The sequence below is a fragment of the Sminthopsis crassicaudata genome, chromosome 5, assembly GCF_048593235.1.
Source record: "Sminthopsis crassicaudata isolate SCR6 chromosome 5, ASM4859323v1, whole genome shotgun sequence".
In the NCBI taxonomy this organism is placed as follows: Eukaryota; Metazoa; Chordata; class Mammalia; order Dasyuromorphia; family Dasyuridae; genus Sminthopsis; species Sminthopsis crassicaudata.
Genome location: NC_133621.1, coordinates 238,769,675 through 238,795,200, shown reverse-complemented (window position 1 = coordinate 238,795,200; position 25,526 = coordinate 238,769,675). Strand labels below are relative to the sequence as shown.

Below are 25,526 nucleotides of genomic sequence, written 5' to 3'. Positions count from 1 at the left end.
TCCGGTTGATTCTGGGAAGACAGGGTTCCAACAATACATCATAATACAAAGTCATATATAAGTACTTATAAATTATGCTCTCATTTTTCTTAGTTCAATTCCATCCAATCCAAGAAACATTATGTACTTGCTATGCACTTTAACGTATAAATTTCTGTAAATAAAAAGTCAAAATTTAAAAAATTTAAAAAGGTCCCTGCTTTTGAGGAGCTAAAGCTCTACTAGAACAATTCATCTCAGAATAATCTGGCAAACCAAGTTCTTTCATATGTGGCAAATGTGGGTAGTACAGAAGGCTGCAGAGATGTTTACCACTAAAAGTACTGCTCAACCTCTACCAATAGTACTTATTTACACATAGGTTTGAATGATTGACTTATAGTCTTTTGTTATAAATAACAAATAAATATAAATATGTTTAAATTCTTTTTAAGAAAAAATAATGTAAAACTTCAGAGGAAAGATTATGCCATTCAATTAACATATGCCAAGGCCTTTTAGGCTTGTGATAATTTAAAAGGGTTTGAAGTATTAGGGCCTATGGAATACTTAATGGTATGTTTCTGAGATCTAATTTTTAGTTTAATGAATGTTTTTTGTTCTATCTAATTTAGGTGGAATATGAAGGCTTAAAGCATGAAATTAAACGATTTGAGGAAGAGATGGTATTGCTAAATAGCCAACTAGAAGATGCCATCCGGTTGAAAGAAATTGCTGAGCACCAACTAGAAGAAGTTCTGGAAACTTTAAAAAATGAAAGAGAACAAAAGAACAACCTGAGGAAAGAACTCTCCCAGTATATTAATCTTAATGAAAGTGTGTACAATAATCATATCAATATCTCAGTAGATGGACAAAAATTTGCAGAGGACATGAATGAACCAAACAATGATGACAAAATGAATGGACATATCCATGGGCCACTTGTAAAACTAAATGGAGATTATCGGACTCCAGGAAGGAAAGGAGAAACCCTACACCCTGTCTCTGACTTATTCAGCGAGCTTAACATTTCAGAAATGCAAAAACTGAAGCAGCAACTGATGCAGGTAATAAATTTTGAGAGTTTGTTGGAAAGTTGATTTTTAAAAATCTCTTCAGGGAAAACTTGTAAATCCAATGTTAGTTAAGTATGTATTGAACTAGAATTTCTTTCTAACAGAAATTTCTTATTCTTTTTTTTTTTTTTCCTAAGGCAATTGGGTATAAATGATTTGCCCAAGATAGGAAGTGTTAAGTATCTCAGATCATATTTGAACTCAGGTCCTCCTGACTTCAGGGCTGGTGCTCTATCCACTGAACTACCTAGCTATCCCTTTTATTCATCTTTTAATTTCTACTTAATTATATTCTAACTTAATGAATTTCTGCTGTAATAAAGAAATGTGTGAGAGGTACATATAAATGGAAGAGACACATCACAAAGAGTAAAGTGTAAAAGATAAATTTAGCAAATAAAAATAACTAAAGAGCTGGTTCTTTTTTTCAAAGCTTTTAATTTTCAAAACATATACATGGATAGTTTTACAACATTAACCCTTACATAGCTTTGTTTCAAATTTTCTCCTTCTTCCCCCCACCACTTCCTCTAGATGGCAAGCAATTCAATATATGTTAAACAGGTTAAATTACCTGTTAAATCCAATAGGTATAAATATATTTCTACAATTCTCTTACTGACCCAAAAAAATCAGATAAAAAAAAAAGTAAATGAGTAAGAAAACAAAATACAAGCCAACAACAACCACACTCAGTTCCCACAGTCCTCTCTCTGGGTATAGATGGTTGCATCACAAGATCATTGGAACTGGAGTCAATCATCTCATTGTTGGAAAGAGCCACATTCATCGGAATTGATCATTGTATATAGTCTTGTTGAAGTGTATAATGATCTCTTGGTTCTACTCATTTCATAAAGAGCTAGTTCTAAAGAAAAAAGATTTGAGTAGATAAAATTACTCAATAAAATTTATTCCATGCAAACTGAGTAAAGGCACTAAAGGCATGCCAATAGTGTTGAGAGAGTGAGGGATCAATTTTAGGCAGAATATATCAATTTTAGCAAAAACCATTAATAAAAATACATATACACATACAAACACAGAATATGATTAGGGTATTTTCATGTCTAAGGCAATAACTTATCCTGGCTTTACTGTGGGAATGTGAATAAAACAAGTTCTACTTTATGAAAAGTACTGTATATCAAACATTTTCATTAAGCAGTTATATGTTTAAATATTCAAATATATTTATATATTTGAATTTATATATATATAACTTATATAATTTATATATATATATATATATCTAACTATATTCAAAGCACTGTGACATACTGAGAGAAGTACAAATATGCTACCAACACTCAAATACAAAAGAAACAATCTTAGCTACTTACACATTATCCATAGAGATTTAACTATAAAAGAATTATCCTCAGACCATTTTTATCAGAAACCCATCAGACAAGATGAGAAAGTGAAATAATGATAATAACAACAATAATCATATGATTTTTACATGGTACTTTAAAGTTTGCAAAGCCCTTCATACAATTATTTCTTTTGATCATCAATACAATACTGCAAGGTAGATAATATAGGAATTACCAATTGCTCAAAAATATTTACTTTTGGGGACTTCTGTTCAAGATGGCGGATAGGATGCACACATCTACTTAAACTCCGTCTTTGCTCTTAGAATTTATTTTATGACAAGGCCTCGGAATTAGTGCTTGACTAAAAAAAAAAAAAAAAAAAAAAAAAAAGAACCCACACAAATAATTATCAACAGAAGATATCCTCAAAATTCACCAGAAAAGGTCTGGTTTTGCTTGTGGGCAGGGATTGTCAGATCAGTGCAACTGAGGGCAGGCAGTGAGAGTATGGCAGGCAGCTCACACTGCACAGACTGGAGGGGGGTGGGGTGTGATCTCAGCCATTTCAGCAGAAGAACTTTACCACAGTGTGGCTACTTTGCCTTGGCAGCAAGCCAATAGATTAGGAGAGAAGCTGTAAACACAGGGGGTAAAGACTATAACCCCAAAAAGCTCGGGTCTCTCAGGACCTGGCCACACCCACCCAGAGTGTCTCAGCATGCTCTCAGAGTCTCAGAGCACAGATGCAGCACAGCCATTATTGTCCTGCTAGTGCCTCGTTGCTGCTCCTTGCAGTCTGTAGAGGAAGCTCAGTAATACCATCCAGCCTTCCCCCTACCCCCAAAGCGGACTGCATTTGTTTGGGGTTTTTTTTTATTAGTTTGTTTTCTTTGATTCTTCTTTGACAAAATGAGCAAAAAATTAAAATGGACTCTAACTATTGATAGCTTCTGTACTGATAAAGAGCAGACTTTAAACCCTGAGAAGACTAAAAACAGACTGTCTCCAGATGAATCCCCAAAAGGGGATATGATCTGGTCATCAACACAAAACTCTCATAGAAGAAATTAAAAAGTCTCTCATAAGAGAGCTAGAAGAAAAATGGGAAAAGGAAAGGGAAGCTTGGCAAGAGAGTCTAGATAAGTCATCCCACTCATTTAAAGATTGAGTGGAGAAAGTAATCAAATCCTTGAAAAACAGAGTTAGTGAATTGGAAAAAGAAAATAGCTCTCTAAAAAATAAAATTGGTGAAATGGGGAAAAAATGCCATAGAACAAAACAACTCACTTGAAAACTCAACTGGACAATTAGAAAAAGATATAAAAAAAGTGAGTGAAGAAAATAATTAATTAAAAATCAGAATTGAACAAATGGAATTGAATGACTCAAGGAGAACCGAAAATCAATCAAGCAAAACAAACAAAAAAAATGAAACCATGGAAAAAAATGTCAAATATCTTCTTGGGAAAACAATAGACCTGGAAAATAAATCTAGGAGAGATAATCTGAGAATTATTGGATTTCCTGAAAAATATGATGAATAAAAGAGCCTGGACACTATTTTCCAGGAAATTATCAAAGAGAACTGCCCAGATGTTATAGAAACAGAGGGTAAAATAGATATTGAAAGAATTCATCAATCACCTCCTGAAAGGGACCCTAAAATAAAAACTCCAAGAAATATAGTGGCTAAATTCCAGAACTATCAGATGAAGGAAAAAATACTACAAACTTCTAGAAAAAAATCAATTCAAATATAGAGGAGCCACAATAAGGATAATTTAAGATTTAGCAACATCCACATTAAAAGATCAAAGAGACTGGAATCTGATATTCCAAAAGACTAAGGAACTTGGTATGCAGCCAAAAATAACTTACCCAGCCAAAATGAGCACTTTTTTCCAAGGAAGAAGAGGGACATTTAACAAAATAATTGTGAATTTCATCTATTTCTGATGAAAAACCAGGAACTAAATAAAAAGTTTTATCTACACAAATATAGAATTCAAAAGAAACCTAAAAAGGTAAAAAGAATCTTGGGAACTATATTTCTGCTAAAAGATATAAAAGAACACATATATAATTTGTTCTAGAAACTAAAGGTGGAAAGGAAATTGCACCAGAAAAAGGGTAAAGTGGGGGTACTACATCTCACGAAGAGGCAAAGGAAACCTATTATATTTGAGAGAAAGAAAGGAGGGGGAACGAACATAGTGTGTATCATATTCTCATTAGAATTGGCTTAAAGAGAAAAATATTACACATATTCAATTTATTGTGAAACATCTCCCACCTCATTGAAAAATGGGAGGGGAAAAGTGAAAAGGGAAGGAGTAAGCTAAGTGGAAGGGAATACAGAAAAGGGGTAAGAGGGGGAGAAACTATTAGGTGAGAGGAGGGATACTAAAAAGAGAGGGCTGTGAGAAGCAAGTGGTGCTCACAAGTTTAATACTGGAGAGGGGGGTAAGGGGGAAGGAAAGGAGAAAAGCATAAGCAGGGGTTAACAAAATGGCAAGTAACACAGGATTGGTAATTTTAACCATAAATGTGAATGGGGTAAACTCCTACATAAAGAGGAAGCAGTTAGCAGACTGGATTAAAAGCCAGAATCCTACCATATGTTGTTTACAGGAAACACACCTGAAACAGGGTAATACATACAGAATAAAGGTAAAAGGTTGGAGCAGAATCTACTATGTTTCAGGTAAAGACAAAAAAGCAGGGGTAACCATCCTCATTTCAGATCAAGCAAAAGCAAAAATTGATCTAATTAAAAGAGAAAAGGAAGGACACAATATCTTGCTAAAGGGTAGCATAGATAATGAAGCAATATCAATATTAAACATATATGCACCAAGAGGTGTAGGATCTAAATTCTTAAGGGAGAAATTAAGAGAGCTGCAAGAAGAAATAGACAATGAAACTATAATAGTGGGAGATCTTGCATTCTCAGAATTTGATAAATCAAACTACAAAATAAATAAGAAAGAAGTCAAAGAGGTAGAGAGAATATTAGAAAAGTTAGATATGATAGATCTTTGAAGAAAACTAAATGGAGACAGAAAGGAGTACACTTTCTTCTCTGCAGTTCATAGAACCTATACAAAAATTGATCATATATTAGGATATAAAAACCTCAAATTCAAATGCAATAAGGCAGGAATTATAAATGCATCTTTTTCAGACCACAATGCAATGAAAATTACATTCAATAAAAAGCCAGGGGAAAATAGACCAAGAAATAATTGGAAACTAAATAATCCCATACTAAAGAATGATTGGGTGAAACAGCAAATCATATTCATAATTAATAATTTCACCCAAGAAAATGACAATAATGAGAAGACATACCAAAATTGTGGGATGCAGCCAAAGTTTTAATAAGGGGAAATTTTATATCTCTACAGGCCTACTTGCATAAAATAGAGAAAGAGAAGGTCAATGAATTGGGCTTGCAACTAAAAATGATAGAAAAGGAAAAAATTAAAACCCCCCCAGTCAAACTAAACTTGAAATTCTAAAAATAAAAGGAGAGATTAATAAAATTGAAAGTAAAAATACCATTGAATTAATTAATAAAACTAACAGTTGGTCCTATGAAAAAACCAACAAAATAGACAAACCCTTAGTAATCTGATTAAAAAAAGGAAAGAGGAAAAGCAAATTGTTAGTCTTAAAAATAAAAAGGGAGAACTTGCCACTAATGAAGAGGAAATTAGAACAATAATTAGGAGTTACTTTGGCCAGCTTTATGCCAATAAATTCGATAATTTAAATGAAATGGAAGAATACCTTTAAAAATATAGCTTGCCCAGATTAACAGAGGAAAAAGTAAATTGGTTAAACAGTCCCATCTTAGAAAAAGAAATAGAACTCCCTAAGAAAAAGTTGTCAAGACCATATGGATTTACATGTGAATTCTACCAAACATTTAAAGAACAATTAAATCCAATAATATATAAACTATTTGAAAAAAATAGGGAATGAAGAACTCCTACCAAATTCCTTTTATGACACAGACATGATACTGATATATAAACTGGTAGGTTGAAAACTGAGAAAGAAAACTATAGACCAATTTCCTTAATGAATATTGATGCTAAAATCTTAAATAAAATATTACCAAAAAGAATACAGAAAATCATCCCCAGGATAATACACCATGACCAAGTAAGATTTATACCAGGAATGCAGGGCTGGTTCAATATTAGGAAAACTATTAGCATAATTAATTATATCAATAACCAAATTAACAAAAATCATATAATTTTCTCAATAGATGCAGAAAAAACATTTGACAAAATCCAACACCCAATCCTATTAAAAAAAAAAACACTTGAGAGTATAGGAATAAATGTTCTTTTCCTTAAAATAGTCAGTAGCATCTATTTAAAACCATCAGTAAGCATCATAACTAATGGGAATAAACTGGAACCATTCCCAATAAGATCAGGGGTGAAACAAGGTTGCCCACTATCACCATTACTATTCAATATTGTATTAGAAATGTAGTAGCAATAAGAAGTGAAAAAAAAATTGAAGGAATTAAAGTAGGTAATAAGGAAACTAAATTATCAGTCTTTGCAGATGATGTGATGGTATACTAAAAGAACCCCAGAGATTCTACTAAAAAGCTATTAGAAATAATTCACAACTTTAGCAAAGTTGCAGGATACAAAATAAATCCACATAAATCCTCAGCATTTCTATACATCACCAACAAATCCAACAGCAAGAGATACAAAGAGGAATTCCATTCAAAATAACTGTCGATCGAATAAAATATTTGGGAATCAATCTACCAAAGGAAAGTCAGGAATTATATGAGCAAAATTACAAAACACTTTCCACACAAATAAAGTTAGATTTAAATAATTGGAAAAATATTAAGTGCTCTTGGATAGGCTGAATGAATATAATAAAGATGATAATAATCCCTATTTATATAGTGCTATACCAGACTCCCAAGAAACTATATTAATGACCTAGAAAAAATAACAACAAAATTCATATGGGAGAACAAAAGATTGAGAATTTCAAGGGAATTAATGAAAAAAACTATCAAATGAAGGTGACCTAGCTGTACCTGATCTAAAACTATATTATAATGCAGCATCACAAGACCATTTGGTATTAGCTAAGAAACAGATTAGTTGATCAGTGGAATAAGTTATGTCCACAGGACAAAATAGTTAATTACTATAGCAGTCTAGTGTTTGACAGACCCAAAGATTCCAACTTTTGGGATAAGAATTCATTATTTGACAAAAATTGCTGGGAAAACTGGAAATTAGTATGACAGAAATTAGGCCTAGACTCACACTTAACATTGTACACCAAGATAAGATCAAAATGGGTCCATGATTCAGGCATAAAGAACGAGATTATAAATAAATTAGAGGAACATAGGATATTTTACCTCTCAGACTTGTGGAGGAGGAAGGAATTTGTGACCAATGAAGAGCTAGAAGTCATTATTGATCACAAAATAGAAAATTTTGATTATATCAAATTAAAATTATACAAACAAAACTAATGCAAATAAGATTAGAAGGGAAGCAACAAACTTGAAAAACATTTTTACAGTTAAAGGTTCTGATAAAGGCCTCATTTCCAAAATATATAGAGAACTGACTCTAATTTATAAGAAATCAAGCCCTTCTCCAATTGATAAATGGTCAAAGGAAATGAACAGACAATTTTCAGATGATGAAATTGAAACTATTTCCACTCATATGAAAGTATTCTAAATCACTATTGATCAGAGAAATGCAAATTAAGACAACTCTGAGATACCACTACACCCCTGTCAGATTGGCTAAGATGACAGGAAAAAATAACAATAAATGTTGGAGGGGATGCGGGAAAACTGGGACACTGATGCATTGTTGGTGGAGTTGTGAACGAATCCAACCATTCTGGAGAGCAATCTGGAATTATGTTCCAAAAGTTATAAATACCCTACATATATTGTATTTAACTTATATTTAACATATTTAACATGTATTGGTCAACCTGCCATCTGGGGGACAGGGTGAGGGGAAGGAGGGGAAAAGTTGGAACAAAAGGTTTCACAATTGTTAATGCTGAAAAAATACCTATGTATATATCTTGTGAAGAAAAAGCTATAATAATAATAGTAAAGGGAAATATGTAAATGCTGTAAAAAACAACAACAATACTGTGCATATCCTTTGATCCAGTGTTATTAACTGGGCTTATATCCCAAAGAGATATTAAAGAAGGAAAAGGGACCTGCATGTGCCAAAATGTTTGTGGCAGCACTTTTTGTAGTGACTAGAAACTGGAAAATGATTGGATGCCCATCAATTGGAGAATGTTTGGGTAAATTGTTCTATATGAATGTTATGGAATATTATTGTTCTGTAAGAAATGACCAGCAAGATGAATACAGAGAGGCTTGGAGAGACTTACATGAAATGATGCTGAGTGAAATGAGAAGCAGGAGATCATTATATACTTCAACAACAATACTATATGAGGATGTATTCTGATGGAAGTGGATATCTTCAACAGAGAATATCTAATTCAGTTCCATTTGATCAATGATGGACAGAATTAGCTAGACCCAGAAAAGGAACACTGGGAAATGAGTGTGAACTGTTTGCATTTTTGTTTTTCTTCCCAGGTTATTTTTACCTTCTGAATCCAATTCTTCCTGTGCAACAAGAGAACTGTTCAGTTCTGCACACATATATCGTATCGAAGATATATTATAACATATTTAACATGTAGAAGGCTGTTGCCATCTGGAGAAGGGGATGGAGGGAGGGAAGGGAAAAGTTGGAACAGAAGTGAGTGCAAAGAATAATGTTGTAAAAAATTACCCATACATATGTACTGTCAATAAAAAGTTATAATAAAAAAGTATTTACTTTTTTATCTTTCTCTTAATTCCTAATTTCATTTTAAAGTTACCACTCAGTTCTGGTCTTTTCATTAAGAATGCTAAGAAGCTCTCTATTTTATTAAGCATCTTTTTTGTCTTTCTGTAGTTTGACTAGCTAATTTATTCTTGGTTGTAAGCTTTTTTTTTTTTTTTTCTTTAGGCATTCTTTCCCAATATTTTCTCCACAGTTCTCATTTTAGTGATATTAGAATTTTTAAAAAGTCTTACCTCATGTCTTCTAGGAATCCAATAGAGCTTATGGCAAATCTTTAATTTTCTTAGTGATTTTGCTTGGGTTTTTTTTTGTTGTTGTTGTTGTTGTTGTTGTTTTGTTTTGTTTTGTTTTTTTCCCCTATGTACAAACCTCTTCTCTTTTTTTCTTTTTTTTAATTTTAGTTTTTTTATTTACAAAACATATCCATGGGCAATTTTTTTCAACATTGACCCTTGCAAAAATTTTTTCCCTCCTTCCCTCCCACCCTCTCCTATAGATGGCAAGTAGTCCATTGCATGTTAAATATGTTAAAATATATGTTAAATCCAATATATATATATATACATATTTATACAGTTATCTTGCTTCACAAGAAAAAATGAGGTAGAAAGAAAAAAAAACGTGAGAAGGAAAAAAAATGCAAGCAAACAATAACAGAAAGAGTGAAAATCTTATGTTGTGATCCACACTCAGTTTTCATAGACTTCTCTCTGCGTGTAAATGGCTCTCTTAATTCCTGAACAATTAGAACTGGTTTGAATCAACTCATTGTTGAAGAGAGCCACATTCCTCAGAATTGATCATCATATAATCTTGTTGTTGCTATGTATCATGATCTCCTGGTTCTGCTCATTTTACTTAGCATCAGTTTATGTAAGTCTCTCCAGGCTTCTCTGAAGTTATCCTGTTGGTCATTTCTTATAGAAAAATAATATTCCATAACAGTCATATACCATAATTTCTTCGGCAGTTCTGCATTTGATGGGCATATATTCAGTTTCCAGTTTCTAGCCACTACAAAAAGGGCTGCTACAAACATTTTTGCACATGGGGGTCCCTTTCCCTCCTTTATGATCTCTTTGGGATATAAGCCCAGTAGTAACATTGCTTGGTCAAAGGATATGCACAGTTTGGTGACTTTTTGAGCATAGTTCCAAATTGCTCTCCAGATGATTGTATTTGTTCACAATTTCACCAACAATATATCATTGTCCCAGTTTTCCCACATTCCCTCCAACATTTGTTATTATCTTATCCTATCATTTCCTGTCATTTCCTATCATTTGCTATCATTGGCTAAGGCCAATCTGAGTGGTTTGTAGTGGTATCTCAGAGTTGTCTTAATTTGTATTTGGAGCACCTTTTCATATGACTAGAAATAGTTTCAATTTCATCATCTGAAAATCGTCTATTCATAGATCATTTATCAGTTGGAGCTTGACTTCTTATAAATTTGAGTCAATTCTCTATATAGTTTGGAAATGAAGTCTTTATCAGAATCTTTGAATGTAAAAATATTTTCTCAGTTTATTGCTTCTCTTCTAATTTTGTCTGCATTACTTTTGTTTGTACAAAACCTTTTTAACTTACTATAATCAAAATTATCTATTTTGTGATCAATAATGATCTCTAGTTCTTTTTTGGTCACAAATTCCTTCTTCCTCAATAGGTCTAAGAGGAAAATTATCCTCTGTTCTTCTAATTTATTTATCATACTTTATGTCTAAATCATGAACCCGTTTTGACCTTATCTTGGTATATATATATATATATATATATATATATATATATATATATATATATATATATATATATATATATATATATATATATATATATATATGTTGTTAAGTGTGGGTCAATTCCTAATTTCTGCCATACTAGTTTCCAATTTTCCCAGAAGTTTTTGTCAAATAGTGAATTCTTATCCCAAAAGCTGGGGTCTTTGGATTTGTCAAACACTAGATTGCTTTAGTTATTGACTATTTTGTCCTCTGAACCTAACCTATTCCACTGATCAACTAGTATATTTCTGAGCTAGTGCCAAATGGTTTTGATGACCACTCCTTTATGATATAGTTTTAGATCTGGTACAGCTAGGGCACCTTCATATTGCTTTTTTTTTTTTCCCCATCAATTCCCTTGAAATTCTTGACCATTTGTTCTTCCAGATGAATTTTGTTGTTATTTTTTCTAGGTCATTAAAATAGTTTCTTGGGAGTCCAACTGGTATAGCACTAAGTAAATAGATTAGTTTAGGGTGTATTGTCATCTTTATTATATTCGCTCAACCTATCCAATAGCATTTGATATTTTTCAAATTTTTTAGATCTAACTTTATTTGTGTAGAAAGTGTTTTGTTGTTTTGCTCATACAATTACTGACTTTCCCTTGGCAGATAGATTCCCAAATATTTTATACTATCAACGGTTATTTTTTTTTTATTCATTTTTCCAAATTATCCCCTCACTCCCTCCACTCCCTCCCCCCGATGGCAGGTAATCCTATACATTTTACATGTGTTACAATATAACCTAGATACAATATATGTGTGTAAATACCTTTTTCTTGTTGCACATTAATTATTAGCTTCCAAAAGTATAAGTAACCTGGGTAGATAGACAGTAGTGCTAACAATTTACATTCGCTTCCCAGTGTTCCTTCTCTGGGTATAGTTATTTCTGTCCATCATTGATCAACTGGAAATAAGTTGGATCTTCTTTATGTTGAAGATTTCCACTTCCATCAGAATACATCCTCATACAGTATTGTTGTTGAAGTGTATAGTGATCTTCTGGTTCTGCTCATTTCACTCAGCAACAGAGCAACGGTTATTTTAAATGGAACTTCTCTTTGTATCTCTTGCTGTTGGATTTTGTTAGTGATATATAAAAATGCTGATGATTTATATGGATTTATTTTGTATCCTGCAAGTTTGATAAAATTGTGGATTAAGCATTTTAGTAGAATCTCTGGGGTTCTCTAAGTATACCATCATATCATCTGCAAAGACTGATAATTTAATTTCTTCATTACCTACTCTAATACCTTCAATTTTTTTTTTCATCTCTTATTGCCAAAGCTAGCATTTCTAATACAATATTGAATAGTAATGGTGATAGTGAGCAACTTTGTTTCACCCCTGATCTTACTGGAAATTATTCCAGTTTATCCCCATTACTTATGATGCTTATATATGGTTTTAAATATATGCTCCTGACTATTTTAAGGAAAAGAACATTTATTCCTATACTCTCAAGTGTTTTTAATAGGAATGGGTGTTGGATTTTATCAAATGCTTTTTCTGCATCTATTGAGATAAACCTATGGTTTTTGTTAATTTGGTTATTTATATAGTCAATTATTCTAATAGTTTTCTTAATATTGAACCACCCCTGCATTCCTGGTCATGGTGTATTATCCTGGGGATGATTTTTTGTAATCTCCCTGCTAATTTTATTAAAGATTTTTGTATCAATATTCATTCGGGAGATTGGTCTATAATTTTCTTTCTCTGTTTTCAGCCTACCTGGTTTAGGTATCGGTACTGTGTGTGCCAATAAAAGAATTTGGTAGGAGTTCTTCATTCCCTATTTTTTTCAAATAGTTTATATATTATTGGAGTTAATTGTTCTTTAAATGTTTGGTAGAATTGACATGTAAATCCATCTGGTCTTGGTGAGTTTTTTCTTAGGCAATTGATTAATAGCTTGTTCTAATTCTTTTTCTGACATAGGACTATTTAAGCAATTTACTTCCTCCTCTATTAATCTGGGCAATCTATATTTTTGTAGGTATTCCTCCATTTCACTTAAGTTATCAAATTTATTGTAATAAAGCTGGCCAAAGTAACTCCTAATTATTGCTCTACTTTCCTTTTCATTGGTGGAAAGTTCTCCCTTTCATTTTTAAGACTAACAATTTGATTTTCCTCTTTTCTTTTTTTAATTAAATTTACTAAAGGTGTATCTTTTTTGTTGGTTTTTTTCATAAAACCAACTCTTAGTTTTATTTATTAATTCAATTGTTTTTTTTTATTTTCAATTTATTTTTAGAATGTTAAGTTATATCAAGTCCAAATCTCCAGCTAAAAGAGAACACTTAAATTCTAGCTAAGTAGGGAGTGGTCCTGGGCTAATCTTAATGAAACCATTGAATTTCCCTGAAGGGTGAGTCTCTGTCAGAGGAGAGTTTCAAAGTTCACCTCAGAAGTCAGGGAGTATAATTTCAAGGTTCACCCCCACAATTCTCTTTCTCTATTTTATAAAAGTAAGAATCTAGAGATATAAAATTTCCCCTTACACTTGGCTGCATCCCACAGTTTTTGATATGTTGGCTCATTATTGTCATTCTCTTGGATGAAATTGTTAATTGTGTCTATGATTTGCTGTTTTACCCATTCATCCTTTAGAATGAGATCCTTTAGTTTCCATTACTTTTTTGGTCTGTTTTCCCCTGGCTTTTTACTGAATGTAATTTTTATTGTATCGTGATCTGAAAAAAGTGCATTTACTATTTCTGCCTTTCTGTATTTGATTTTGAAGTCTTTATGTTCTAATATAATGGTCAGTTTTTGTATAGGTTCCATGAACTGCCAAGAAGAAAGTGCACTCCTTTCTGTCTCTATTCAATTTTCTCCAAAGATCTATCATACCTAATTTTTCTAATATTCTATTTACCTCTTTAACTTCTTTCTTATTTATTTTGTGGTTTGTTTTATCTAGTTCTGAGAGAGCAAGATTGAGATCTGCCACTATTATAGTTTTGTTGTCTATTTCTTCTTGTATCTCTCTTAACTTCTCTAGGAATTTCCATGCTATACCACTTGGTACATATATATTTAGTACTGATATTGCTTCATTATTTATGCTACCCTTCAGTAAGATTAGTTTCCTTTATCTATTTTAATTAGATCAGTTTTTGCTTTTGCTTGATCTGAAATCAGAATGGCTATCCTCGCTTTTTTACTTCACCTTAAGATTCTGCTCCAGTCTTTCCTCTTTATGTACTCTTTACTCTGTATGTATTGCTCTGCTTTAAATGTGTTTCTTGTAAACAACATATTGTAGGATTCTGGCTTTTAATCCAGTCTGCTATCTGCTACCACTTTATGGGAAAGTTCACTCCATTCACATTTACAGTTCAAACTACTAATTCTGTATTTCCTGCCATCTTATTATTCCCAGATTATACTTTTCTCTTTCCTTTTCCTCTTTCCTTCCGTCTCAGTATTTAACTTATGAGCACCATTTTCCTCAAGCAACCCTCCCCATTTAGAATCTCTCCCTCTTTACACTCCCTCCCCCTTTCTTATACTTTTCCCCTACTATTTCTGATTTCCCTTCTATTTAGCCCACCCCTTCTCTTTTCACTTTTCCTTTCCTACTTTTCAATAAGGTGAGAGAAGTTTCTCTGTAAACCAAATATGTCTAATATTTTCTCTTTGAGTCAAATCTGATGAAAGTAAGATTCACACAATGTTCATTTCCTCAAATGTAATAGGTTTCCTTTGCCTCTTTGTGAGATGTAATTTCCCTCATTTTACTTCCACTTTTCCCTTTTTCTGGTGTAATCACCTTTCCATCTCTAGTTCCTTTTTTATATTATAACAGTAAAATCAAATTATACATGCACTCTCCATGTAAACCCATAACAGAAATACAGTTCTCAAGAGTTCTTTTTACCTTTTTATGTTTCTCTTGAGTACTATATTTGGAGGTCAATTTTTTTGTTTAGCTCTGGTCTTTTCATCAGAAATTAATGGAATTCACCTATTTCATTGAATGCCCATCTTTTTCCTTGGAAGAAAATGCTCAATTTAGCATGGTAGTTTATTCTTGGCTGCATTCCAAATTCCTTCGCCTTTTGGAATATCAGATTCCAGGCCGTTTGATCTTTTAAGGTGGAAGCTGCTAGATCCAGGGTAATCCTTATTGTGGCTTCTTGGTATTTGAATTGTTTTTTTCTGGCTGCTTGTAATATTTTTTCCTTGGTCTGATTGTTCTGAAATTTAGCCACAATATTCCTTAGAGTTTTAATTTTGGATTCTATTTCAGGAGGTGTTCAGTGAATTCTTTCAGTGGTTATTTTACCTTCAGATTCTATGACATCAAGACAGTTCTCTTTGATGATTTTCTGAAAAATAATATCTAGGCTCTTTTTTTCATCATAACTTCCAGGTAGTCAAATAATCCTTAGATTGTCTCTTCTAAAGAGAAAAAGCAAATTGATAGTCTTGAAAATGAAAAGGGTGAACTCACCACTAATGAAGAGGAAATTAGAACAATAGTTAGGAGCTACTTTGCTCAACTTTATGCCGATAAATTCGATAACTTAAATGAAATGGAAGAATACCTTCAAAAATATAGCTTGCCCAGATTAACAGAGGAAGAAGTAAGTAGTCTAAATAGTCCCATCTCAGAAAAAGAAATAGACCAAGCTATTAACCAACTTCCTAAGAAAAAGTCCCCAGGACCAGATAGATTTACAGATGAATTCTACCAAACATTTTAAGAACAACTAACTCCAATGTTATGTAAACTATTTGAAAAAATAGGGATTGAAGGAGTCCTACCAAATTCCTTCTATGACACAGACATGGTACTGATACCTAAACCAGATAGATCGAAAACTGAGAAAGAAAACTATAGACCAATTTCCTTAATGAATATTGATGCTAAAATCTTAAATAAGATATTAGCAAATAGACTTCAGAAAATCATCCCCGGGATAATACACTATGACCAAGTGGGATTTATACCAGGAATGCAGGGCTGGTTTAATATTAGGAAAACTATTAGTATAATTGACCATATTAATAATCAAATTAATAAAAAACATATGATCATCTCAATAGATGCAAAAAAAGCATTTGATAAAATCCAACATCCATTCCTACTAAAAATGCTTGAGAGTATAGGAATAAATGGACTATTCCTTAAAATAATAAGGAGCATATATTTAAAACCTTCAGTAAACATCATATGTAATGGTGATAAACTAGAACCTTTCCCTGTAAGATCAGGAGTGAAACAAGGTTGCCCACTATCACCATTACTATTCAATATAGTACTAGAAACTCTAGCTTCGACAATAAGAGCCGAGAAAGAGATTCAAGGAATTAGAGTAGGAAATGAAGAAATCAAATTGTCACTTTTCGCAGATGACATGATGGTAAACTTAGAGAACCCCAAAGACTCTGCTAAAAAGCTATTAGAAATAATTCAGAATTTTAGCAAAGTCGCAGGATACAAAATAAATCCATATAAATCCTCAGGATTTTTATACATTACCAACACAATCTAACAGCAAGAGATACAAAGAGAAATTCCATTCAAAAAAAGATCGTCTCTCCTAGATTTATTTTCCAGGTCTGTTGTTTTCCCAAGTAGTATTTTACATTTTTTTTTCTATTTTTTCTTTTCCTTTTTTTTTTTTTTTTTGTTTTCCTTGACTGATTTTGATATCTTATCGAGTCATTCATTTCCATTTGTTTGATTTTGATTTTTAGTGAATTATTTTCTTCATTTACTTTTTTTACTTCTTTTTGTATTTGTCCAATTGAGTTTTTAAATGAGTTGTTTTGTTCTTCCATTTCACGAATTCTGTTTTTTAAGGTGTTATTTTCTTTTTCTTCACAATTTCTGTTCTTGGAAGTCATTTACCTTTTCCATTTCACAAATTCGGTTTTTCAGGGAATTGTTTTCTTTTTCCATTTTGTCAATCTATCTTTTAATGTTATATGCTTTTTCCAAACTCTCTTGCAAAATTTTCCTTTTCTTTCCTCATTTTTCTTCTAGCTCTTCTTTAATATCCTTTTAAATTTCTTCTAGGAGAGCCTTGTGTGATGGGGACCAGTTATATCACCCTTTAGGGCTTTATCTAGAGACAGTCTAATTTTAATCTCCTCAGGGTTTGAAATCTGTTCTTCTCTTTCACTGTAGAAATTATCTATGGTTAGAATTCTCTTTGCCTTTTTACTTAATTCTGTAAAAAAAAATTAAATTCTGCTTTTAGGGCAAGGAAGGTTTTTCAAGTTTCCTATACAAGCCACAGCAGATGCACTGGGATCATGCTGACTCACTCCCAGTGTTGGGTGGGCATGATGGGCATGACCAAGTCCTGTGAGACTCTGGCTCTCCAGGATTCACTATCTTTTGTGTTTGTGTTGGATGTTTTTCTAACTTCTCTGCTGATCTACTGACTTGCAACCAGGGCAGAGTTGTGGTAGACACTGTGGTAGAATCCTCTGCATGGAGTCTGCACTGCCCTGTGGAGACTGCATCCTGCCCCAGGTCTGCACAGCATGCTCTGGTATCCTGCACCTAGCCACCTCCCTCCCGACCCAATTGAAACAGACTTTTTCTGGTGATCTTTGAAATTATCTTTTGCTGGTAATTTGCTGCACTCCCAATTTTCATGAATTCTGCCAGTCTAGAAGTAATTCAGAGGCTGAATTTGCTAATTAGTTGAAGGTCCTGGGAGAAGATCAGAAAAAGTGTGTGTCCTCTCCACCATCCTGGCTCCATCCCTCTGATTTTACTTGTCGATAATGTGTAGTTATTCTCTAATATGAAGATTGTTTCTTGAGCATCCTTGGCTCCATAATATTTCCTTATCATCAGAATTTTCTTATATATATTTTTTCATTTTTCCAGCCTTACTTTTTAAATAAGGCTTTGTGTTCTGACCAGGCTCTATAAGTCTGTAAGGAAGGGTGGGCTTTTCCTAGTAGTATTCTGAATTCTCTGTGACTTGGACAATGAATTCTGCGTTCTTCAGAATTTCCAGGAGTGGCAGTGCTAGGGAAATTTGTCTCTGTAAAAGGTCTGAAGAGTTAAAGAATTCTTCATTGGAGTCCCAGTTTGGTGTTAAGTCAATATTGATATAGACCAAAAGCCTTCCTGATTAAACCTTGGTCTTAATTCCTGTCTTCTTACTTTAGCACACAGTTTTAGACTCTTAAGTTTTCTTGACTTGCCCTTGTTCCCCATGCAGGAAGGCTTCTGTGCATTATGCTCCTAGATTAGGTTGGTTTGTTTCTTTGTTTTAATCTGTTTTTCAATATATCTACCCTTGCCCTAGTGTCCAAAATATTCTGACTGTCTCTGAGAAGAATTGATCTGTTCTCCTTCCATTATTTGAAGACAGTCTCACATAACTTGTTTCTGATAAAAACCATGTTAGCTCTTTATGATCACTGTTATCATTTCTAAAATATTCACTTACTACCCCTTAATAAAGCATTATGGAATTTTGCCAAAATTCAAAGTCATATTTATTATTCTATTTATATAGTTCATAGATTCTTTCTCCTCTTTGAGGAAAGTAATTACATTTATCTATCTATGCTGTGATATCCTTACAAAGTTGACACACACTTATATGGATAACTGTTGCTGGTTCAGGAATCAAAACTATAGGGCATTACAATTGGTATCATAGGATGTAATTTGTTGGGGACTAGTGACTTGACATTTAGGGCAACAAGATGCTCTCTTACTATCTCTCTAAATATCTTGAATTTCAACTCTTTTAGCTATTTTGGTTCTGTCTTTTTTTAATCCAAAAAATTCTTATCTGAAACAAAATGGGAAAAAAATTATTTCTTTATTTTTACTATCATCATTGCTATTATCTCTCCCCCTCTTTGACTCTTCCCTTTTTTTTTTCTTATATACATTTTTTTAAAATCCACATTTTGTGGCCTTTAGATTTGTCAGCCTCAGTTCATTATGAGCATTAGCATTCCTGACACTGTTCTTTCAGGGTCACTCTTTTATTAGTCATCTGTCAAATGACTTGCCCAGATTTTTACAGGCAAGAAATAGCAAGGTGAAAATTCAAGTCGGGTCCTTTGACTCCAGAGCCATTGTTTTATTTCACTGAACTACATTCTACTTTACCCACATGTACATTAATCATGTTTACTTAACTATAAATTCATTTCTTCCATCTAAAATTTTCTGTTCATCTGATACATTAGAGAACTTAATATATAATTTGCAAGCTTTCTTTTTAGAACAAATAGAAGAAAGGCCATGCTTCCTTCCATTTTTTAATAAATGCTTTAAAATCTAAGTTGTTTGATGAATCCTCTATCTATATATTCTCTTTTTCTTCTCATCAGAATTGCTTCTCTTTGTGTTATCAGAATTTCTTTTTTCCCCGAATAGATATTCCTTTTAGCATATTATCTTGTTGAATCTTATATAATCTTTCTCTGAACTCTTTGAAATTTACTCTCTTCAGACCCAGAGCACAATTTGATAATTAGCAACTTCCTAATCCTCTATCACAGATTTTAGGAAGGAGTAGCCCTTTTACTCCCAAGATTCCTATCAGTTATTCTTCAGCAACCATTCTTTATTAGTAAGAATCAGAACTGTATTAGAAGTTCTCTTCATAAATTCCCTGGTATTTTAAAAAAATACATTTTCCTTAAGGCATCCTATGCAGGTCACTGCAAAATTTCATTTTTGTTGACTTTTTTAGTGAACTGTCTTGTTTCCAAGTCAAATTACTCACAGTTGTAAACCTTTGAGGAGAGGGCTACAAGATGCTTCCTCCTTGTTCTTATTCTGTAAGTAAGGAGAGGTCATGTGGTAAAGTAGAAATGGTCATATCTGATTCATGATAACATGGTCCCTTTACTGCTTCTGTGACTTTGGCCAAGTCACTTTGATTTTTGGAGCTTGTTTCCTCATCAGTAAGATGGGAATTTCATAGGATCTTAGAGCTGAAAGGAAATTTAGAGATAACTTAGTCCAGTACTTTTATTTTATAAACAAGGAAGTCTGTGCCCGGAGAAGTCAAATGACTTGCCCAGATTTTTACAGGCAAGAAATAGCAGGGTGAAAATTCAAGTCGGGTCCTTTGACCCCAGAAATGAATTTATAGTTAAGTAAACATGATTAATGTACATGTGGGTAAAGTAGAATGTACTTCAGTGAAATAAAACAGAGCCATTGTTTTATTTCACTGAAGTACATTCTACTTTACCCACATGTACATTAATCATGTTTACTTAACTATAAATTCATTTCTTCCATCTAAAATTTTCTATTTATCTGATACATTAGAGAACTTAATATATAATTTGCAAGCTTTCTTTTTAGAACAAATAGAACAATTTGTATAATCTCTTATTCCTAATGAGAAATTGCTCAGGGAATTGGTGAATATGTAATTTTGGATCCTTCCAGGATTGTTTCCCTCCAGTACACAATAATTGAGATATCATAGCAATTGTCATGTACTCTAATTATTTTAAAATACAAAAATAATCATGACTGGAAAAGTAATACTGTTATTAAAGACATTGAAAAGTTAGCTCTAAAAGTTTTAAATTGTATTCTCTTCTTTTAGTAAAGCCCTTTTTAAACTTTTGTGTGCTCTAATCTCTACATGCAATTTGAATATCCTCTGGAAAATAATTGATATCAGAATTAAGATTTAGTTACATGTTAAGTGAGAAGGAAAAAAGAATATGTCATCAAATTTAGATTAGAAATCTCTTCTTCAGCATTATTATTAAGTTAATTTTTAAGAAAAATAAATTAAATTGATAACTTGTTATGAAGTCATTTTCAGTCATATCCAACTCTTCATGATTCCCCCTTGGGGTTTTCTTGGCAGAGATGTTGGAATGCTTTGTCATTTCCTTTCCAGTTCATATTACAAATGAGGAAACAGAAAAACAGGGTTAAGTGTTTTGTCTTACAGCTACTAAGTATCTGAAGCCAGATTTCAACTTAGGAACATGAGTCTTCCTGACTCCAATATTGCCTGTATCATTTAACTGCCTGTCCTCTCCCCCATCCCAACTGATAGCATATGGGTTTAATTTAAATTATTTATTTAGTTTGACAAATTTAATTTGATTCCCTTAAAGACGATCTGTTACCTATCTATTAGAACCATAAGGTCATATGATTTAGAGTTGAAAAAACCTCCTCTTTTTATTCTCCTAGCCCTGAAAGATCTCCTCAGAGGAAATTGAGATTCAGATTAAGTGTCTAAAATCACACAATATAAGTAAAAGAAGGTGATCATTGAGTATATAAGTAAATCTTCCCACTCTTTTGAGACATGAAACTCTTTTTTTTTTTTTTTTTTTTGAGGCTGGGGTTAAGTGACTTGCCCAGGGTCTCACAGCTAGGAAGTGTTAAGTGTCTGAGACCAGATTTGAACTCGGGTCCTCCTGAATTCAAGGCTGATACTCTATCCACTGCTCCACCTAGCTGCCCCCCATCCCACTCTTTAAAGTAAATGATAAGATCCTACACACAGATACATTTAACACATGAAGCATACCTTACTTGTTCATTAAGTGTGGAATAAACCTGTACATCTCCTTAGGAGGAAGAAATCTCAAATGCCTTAGCCATAGCCGATAGACCTATAAAAACCATTAGGCTAGTTAGAATTAGAGATTTGAGTAAGCAACCAATCAGAAAAAGAATTCCAATCAAATCTTTAGGAAAGAACAAGAGGAGAGTGCCTAACTCTCTACTTCTTCCCTGGAGGAAGGATCTTACAGGCTCTGACAAGTTCAGTGCATTTGGACTTTTCCACTAGTGCCCCAGTGGTATCCCTAGAATAGCAGCTGATATCATTGTCTGACTTGAGAACCAAAAACAAATAGAACATGATGAGGGAAGTAAGATGCAAGACTTTCAAAGAACCTAGCTAAAAGCTGAGAGGAACAGTTAGGGAGAACAGCAAAATGACATCCCAGAATTATAAGCACATTTGCTACATGTACTATTTGGAGGGGGAATGTAAGTTCTTTTTAAAAAAAAATCTTATTTTTTGCCCAGTTACATGTAAAACTATTTTAGACACACAAATATGGTGCATATGCCTAAATCAGAGAGAGTAAAAACAAAGAAAAAATGTTTCTTTCATTCATTCATGAATAAATGAATATTAATGCAAAAAACTTTAATAAAATACCAGCAAGGGGGCAGCTAAGTGGTGCAGTGGATAGAGCACCAGCCATGAAGTCAGGAGGAGCTGAGTTCAAATTTGGCTTCAGACACTTAACACTTCCTAGCTGTGTGACCCTGGGCAAGTCACTTAACCCCAATTGCCTTAGGAAAAATAAATAAATAGATGAATGAATGAATGAATATATATCAAGAAGCCTTCCCAATAAGATTGAGGATAGTGCTTTCCAATGACTTTACATAGGCACTATTTAGCATTTTAAGGAAAGCCCCATTTATTCCCCTCTAGTATTTTGAAAACTCTTGTCTTATATCTTCTGGGAATTCAGTCAAGCTTATGACAAATCTTTTATTTGTGTAATAAAAGGAATTTGATAGAATTATTTGCCTATTTTCCCAAATAGTTTATATAATATTAGGATTCATTGTTCTTTAAATGTTTGGTAGAATTCATTTATGAATTCATCTGGTCCTGGATTTTTTTTCCTAGGAAATTCATTGATAGGCTGTTCAATTCTATCTTAAGAGAAAGAATCCCATTTCTTCCTCTTGGAGTTTATAATTAGTAATTTATAATTTTATAAATACTCATCACTTTCACTTAGATTGTTAGATTTATTGGCATTTAATTTGCTTTAATTAATTTATTGGTAAAATAGTTCCTAAATTGTTTTAATATCCTCTTCATTGGTGGTGAATTTACTCTTTTCATTTTTGATAGTAATAGTTTGGTTTTCTTCTTTCCTTCTTTAAAATCATTAAAATTAATGGTTTATTTGATTTTTTCCCCTATAAAACCAATTTCTAATTTTATTTATTAGTTCAATGATTTTCTTACTTTCAATTTATTAATCTCTCCTTTAAGTTTTGGAATTTTTCAATTTGGTGTTTTATTAGGGATTTTAAATTTATTTTGAATTTTTAAAAGATTTATGCTTAGTTCATTGATCTGACCTTTATTTTATTGATGTAAACATTCAGATATTAATTTTCCCCTTAATGTTGATTTGTCTGTGGTCATTTTCTTTAATGAAATTATTGATTATGTCAATGATTTGCTCTTTGTTCTAATTATTGTTTGGAATTAGATTGCTTCAATTAATTTTTTGTAAAGCTTTTTATTTTCAAAATATATGCATAGTTTTCAACATTCACCCTTGCAAAACCTGTTGTTCCAAATTTTTTCTCCCTCCCTTCCTTCCATCCTCTCCCCAAGACAGCAAGTAATCTAGTATATGTTAAACATGTGCAGTTCTTCTATACATATTTCCACAATTATCATACTGCACAAGAAAAATCGGATCAAAAAAGGAAAAAAAATGAGAAATAAATGAAATGTTATCCAATTAATATTTAATCCATGTTTACATGGCCCTTTAATGAATGTAATTTTTATTGCATTATGATCTGAAAATAATGCATTTAATATTACTGATTTTCTGCATTTGTTTATGAGGTTTTTAATGCTCATGATCAATTTTTTTTGGGTGTCATATGCCACTGAGTAAAAAGCATATTCCTTTCTATTTCCATTCATTTTGCCCACAGAGTTCTAACATTTCTAACTTTTCTAAAATTCTATTCATCTCCTTATTTTCTTTCTTGTTTATTTTATGGTTAGATTTATCTAGTTCTGAAAAGGGTAAGTGGAAGGGCCCCTGACTAGTTTAATTTTACTATTTCTCCTATAACTTATTTAACTTCTACATAAAAATTTAGATGCTTTGGGGGCAGTTAGGTAACATAGTGGATAGAGCACCAGCCCTAAAATCAGGAGGACCTGAGTTCAAATGTGACCTCAGATACTTAACACTTACTACCTGTGTGATCTTTGGCAAGCCCCCAATTTCCTTAGCCCCACTCTTCCCCACAAAAAATTTAGATGTTCTGCTTTTTAGTGCATATATATTTAGTATTGATATTACTTCATTGTCTATGGTATCTTTTAGTAAGATATAATTTGCTTCTTTATGTCTTTAAGATCTATTTTTTTGGCTTCTCTTTTGTCTGAGATCATGATTGATGTCTTGGCCTTTTTTACTTCAGCTGAAGTGTAATATATTCTACTCCAGTCCCTTACTTTTACTCTGTATGTCTCTCTGCTTCAAATATGTTCCTTATAAATAGCTTATTGTTGGAGCATACTCATTTTAAATCCATTCTACTACCAGCTTTCATTTTGTGGGTGACTTTGTCCCATTCCCATTTATAGTTATGATAACTCTAACATTTTTCCTGCTATATGTGTTTTCTAAGTTTTCTGTATGTACTTTGTGGGACTATCACAGATTTTTTTTCTTTTAAAAATAGTAGTTATTGTTATATTTAACACTGAAGTTGGCCATTAAAAAACAATGAACTGAGATATCTATTTGAAATGCTAGAAAGAGGAGTGAGAGTCAAAAAGGGCTATATTTACAACAACCTTAAAATATGTAGAGAAAGAGGGGTTATTTGGAGAAGGGATAAAGGAGATAAAGGATATAAAGGAGAAATGGTAACATAGAGAATAACAAGGTTAAAAAATTCCATTCAATATCCATGTATTGAACCTCTACCATGTATAAAGCACTGTGTTAAGCACCAGGTTCCAAAGATAAGTAAGGTGCATTTTTCGCTTTTGGCATGTTCCTAAATAAATATGATATAAAGTAGAATGTAATTGGAATAGATTTTGTTCTTACTTGTCTAACCATGTACTAAAATCAGAAACCACTAGAAATGTAGAGTTTTTTCCTTCAGCTGGAAGGTGAGATCAAATCATCCTGAGAGGGATGGTCCTGCCCTGAGAATAGTTAGAATATGCTACCCCATAGACAACAGGAAAGCATGTGATATCTCTGTTTACATTTTATTTAGCCTTCTCTTTCCTTTTCTGGTAGTATAGTCCAGTTTTAGCATAGAACAGTGAATGAGCAAGGAGATGTTTTTGTAAGCCTTAATTGGAACACCCATTCAATGGAGATAATAATATTTCATCTGAGTAAAGTAGCTGAACCAAACTTTTGTTTGGCATTGAAAGACCTTTATAATCCTTATCCCTATTCCACATTTCCAGTTTCCTTAGATTATCCTCCTTTTTCTTCCCCACAGAAGAGACTCCATTTTCTCACTCCAGATAATCTCTCTGGTTTTCACTCATACATGGTAATGCTCTCCCTCATCTCTGCTTCCTGACCTATTTCAAGTTCTAGCTACCTTTTACAGGAAGCCATTCCCAATCTTTCTCAATTCAAGTGCCTTCTTTCTGCTATATTTCCTTTTTATCTTATTTGTATATATTTGCTTGTT

At 32.7% G+C, this 25,526-nt stretch overlaps 1 protein-coding gene across 13 annotated transcripts in view; it reads left to right on the top strand.

Annotated features, from left to right (window-relative positions):
* Positions 1 to 25,526, top strand: part of LOC141544434 (protein bicaudal D homolog 1) — a 347,130-nt gene that overhangs the window by 205,856 nt on the left and 115,748 nt on the right. For all 13 annotated transcript variants that reach the window (XM_074270604.1, XM_074270603.1, XM_074270606.1 and 10 more), the window contains one exon: positions 615 to 1,049. In XM_074270604.1, coding sequence (XP_074126705.1) covers positions 615 to 1,049 — 435 coding nt within the window. The remainder of the gene's footprint in view (positions 1 to 614; positions 1,050 to 25,526) is intronic.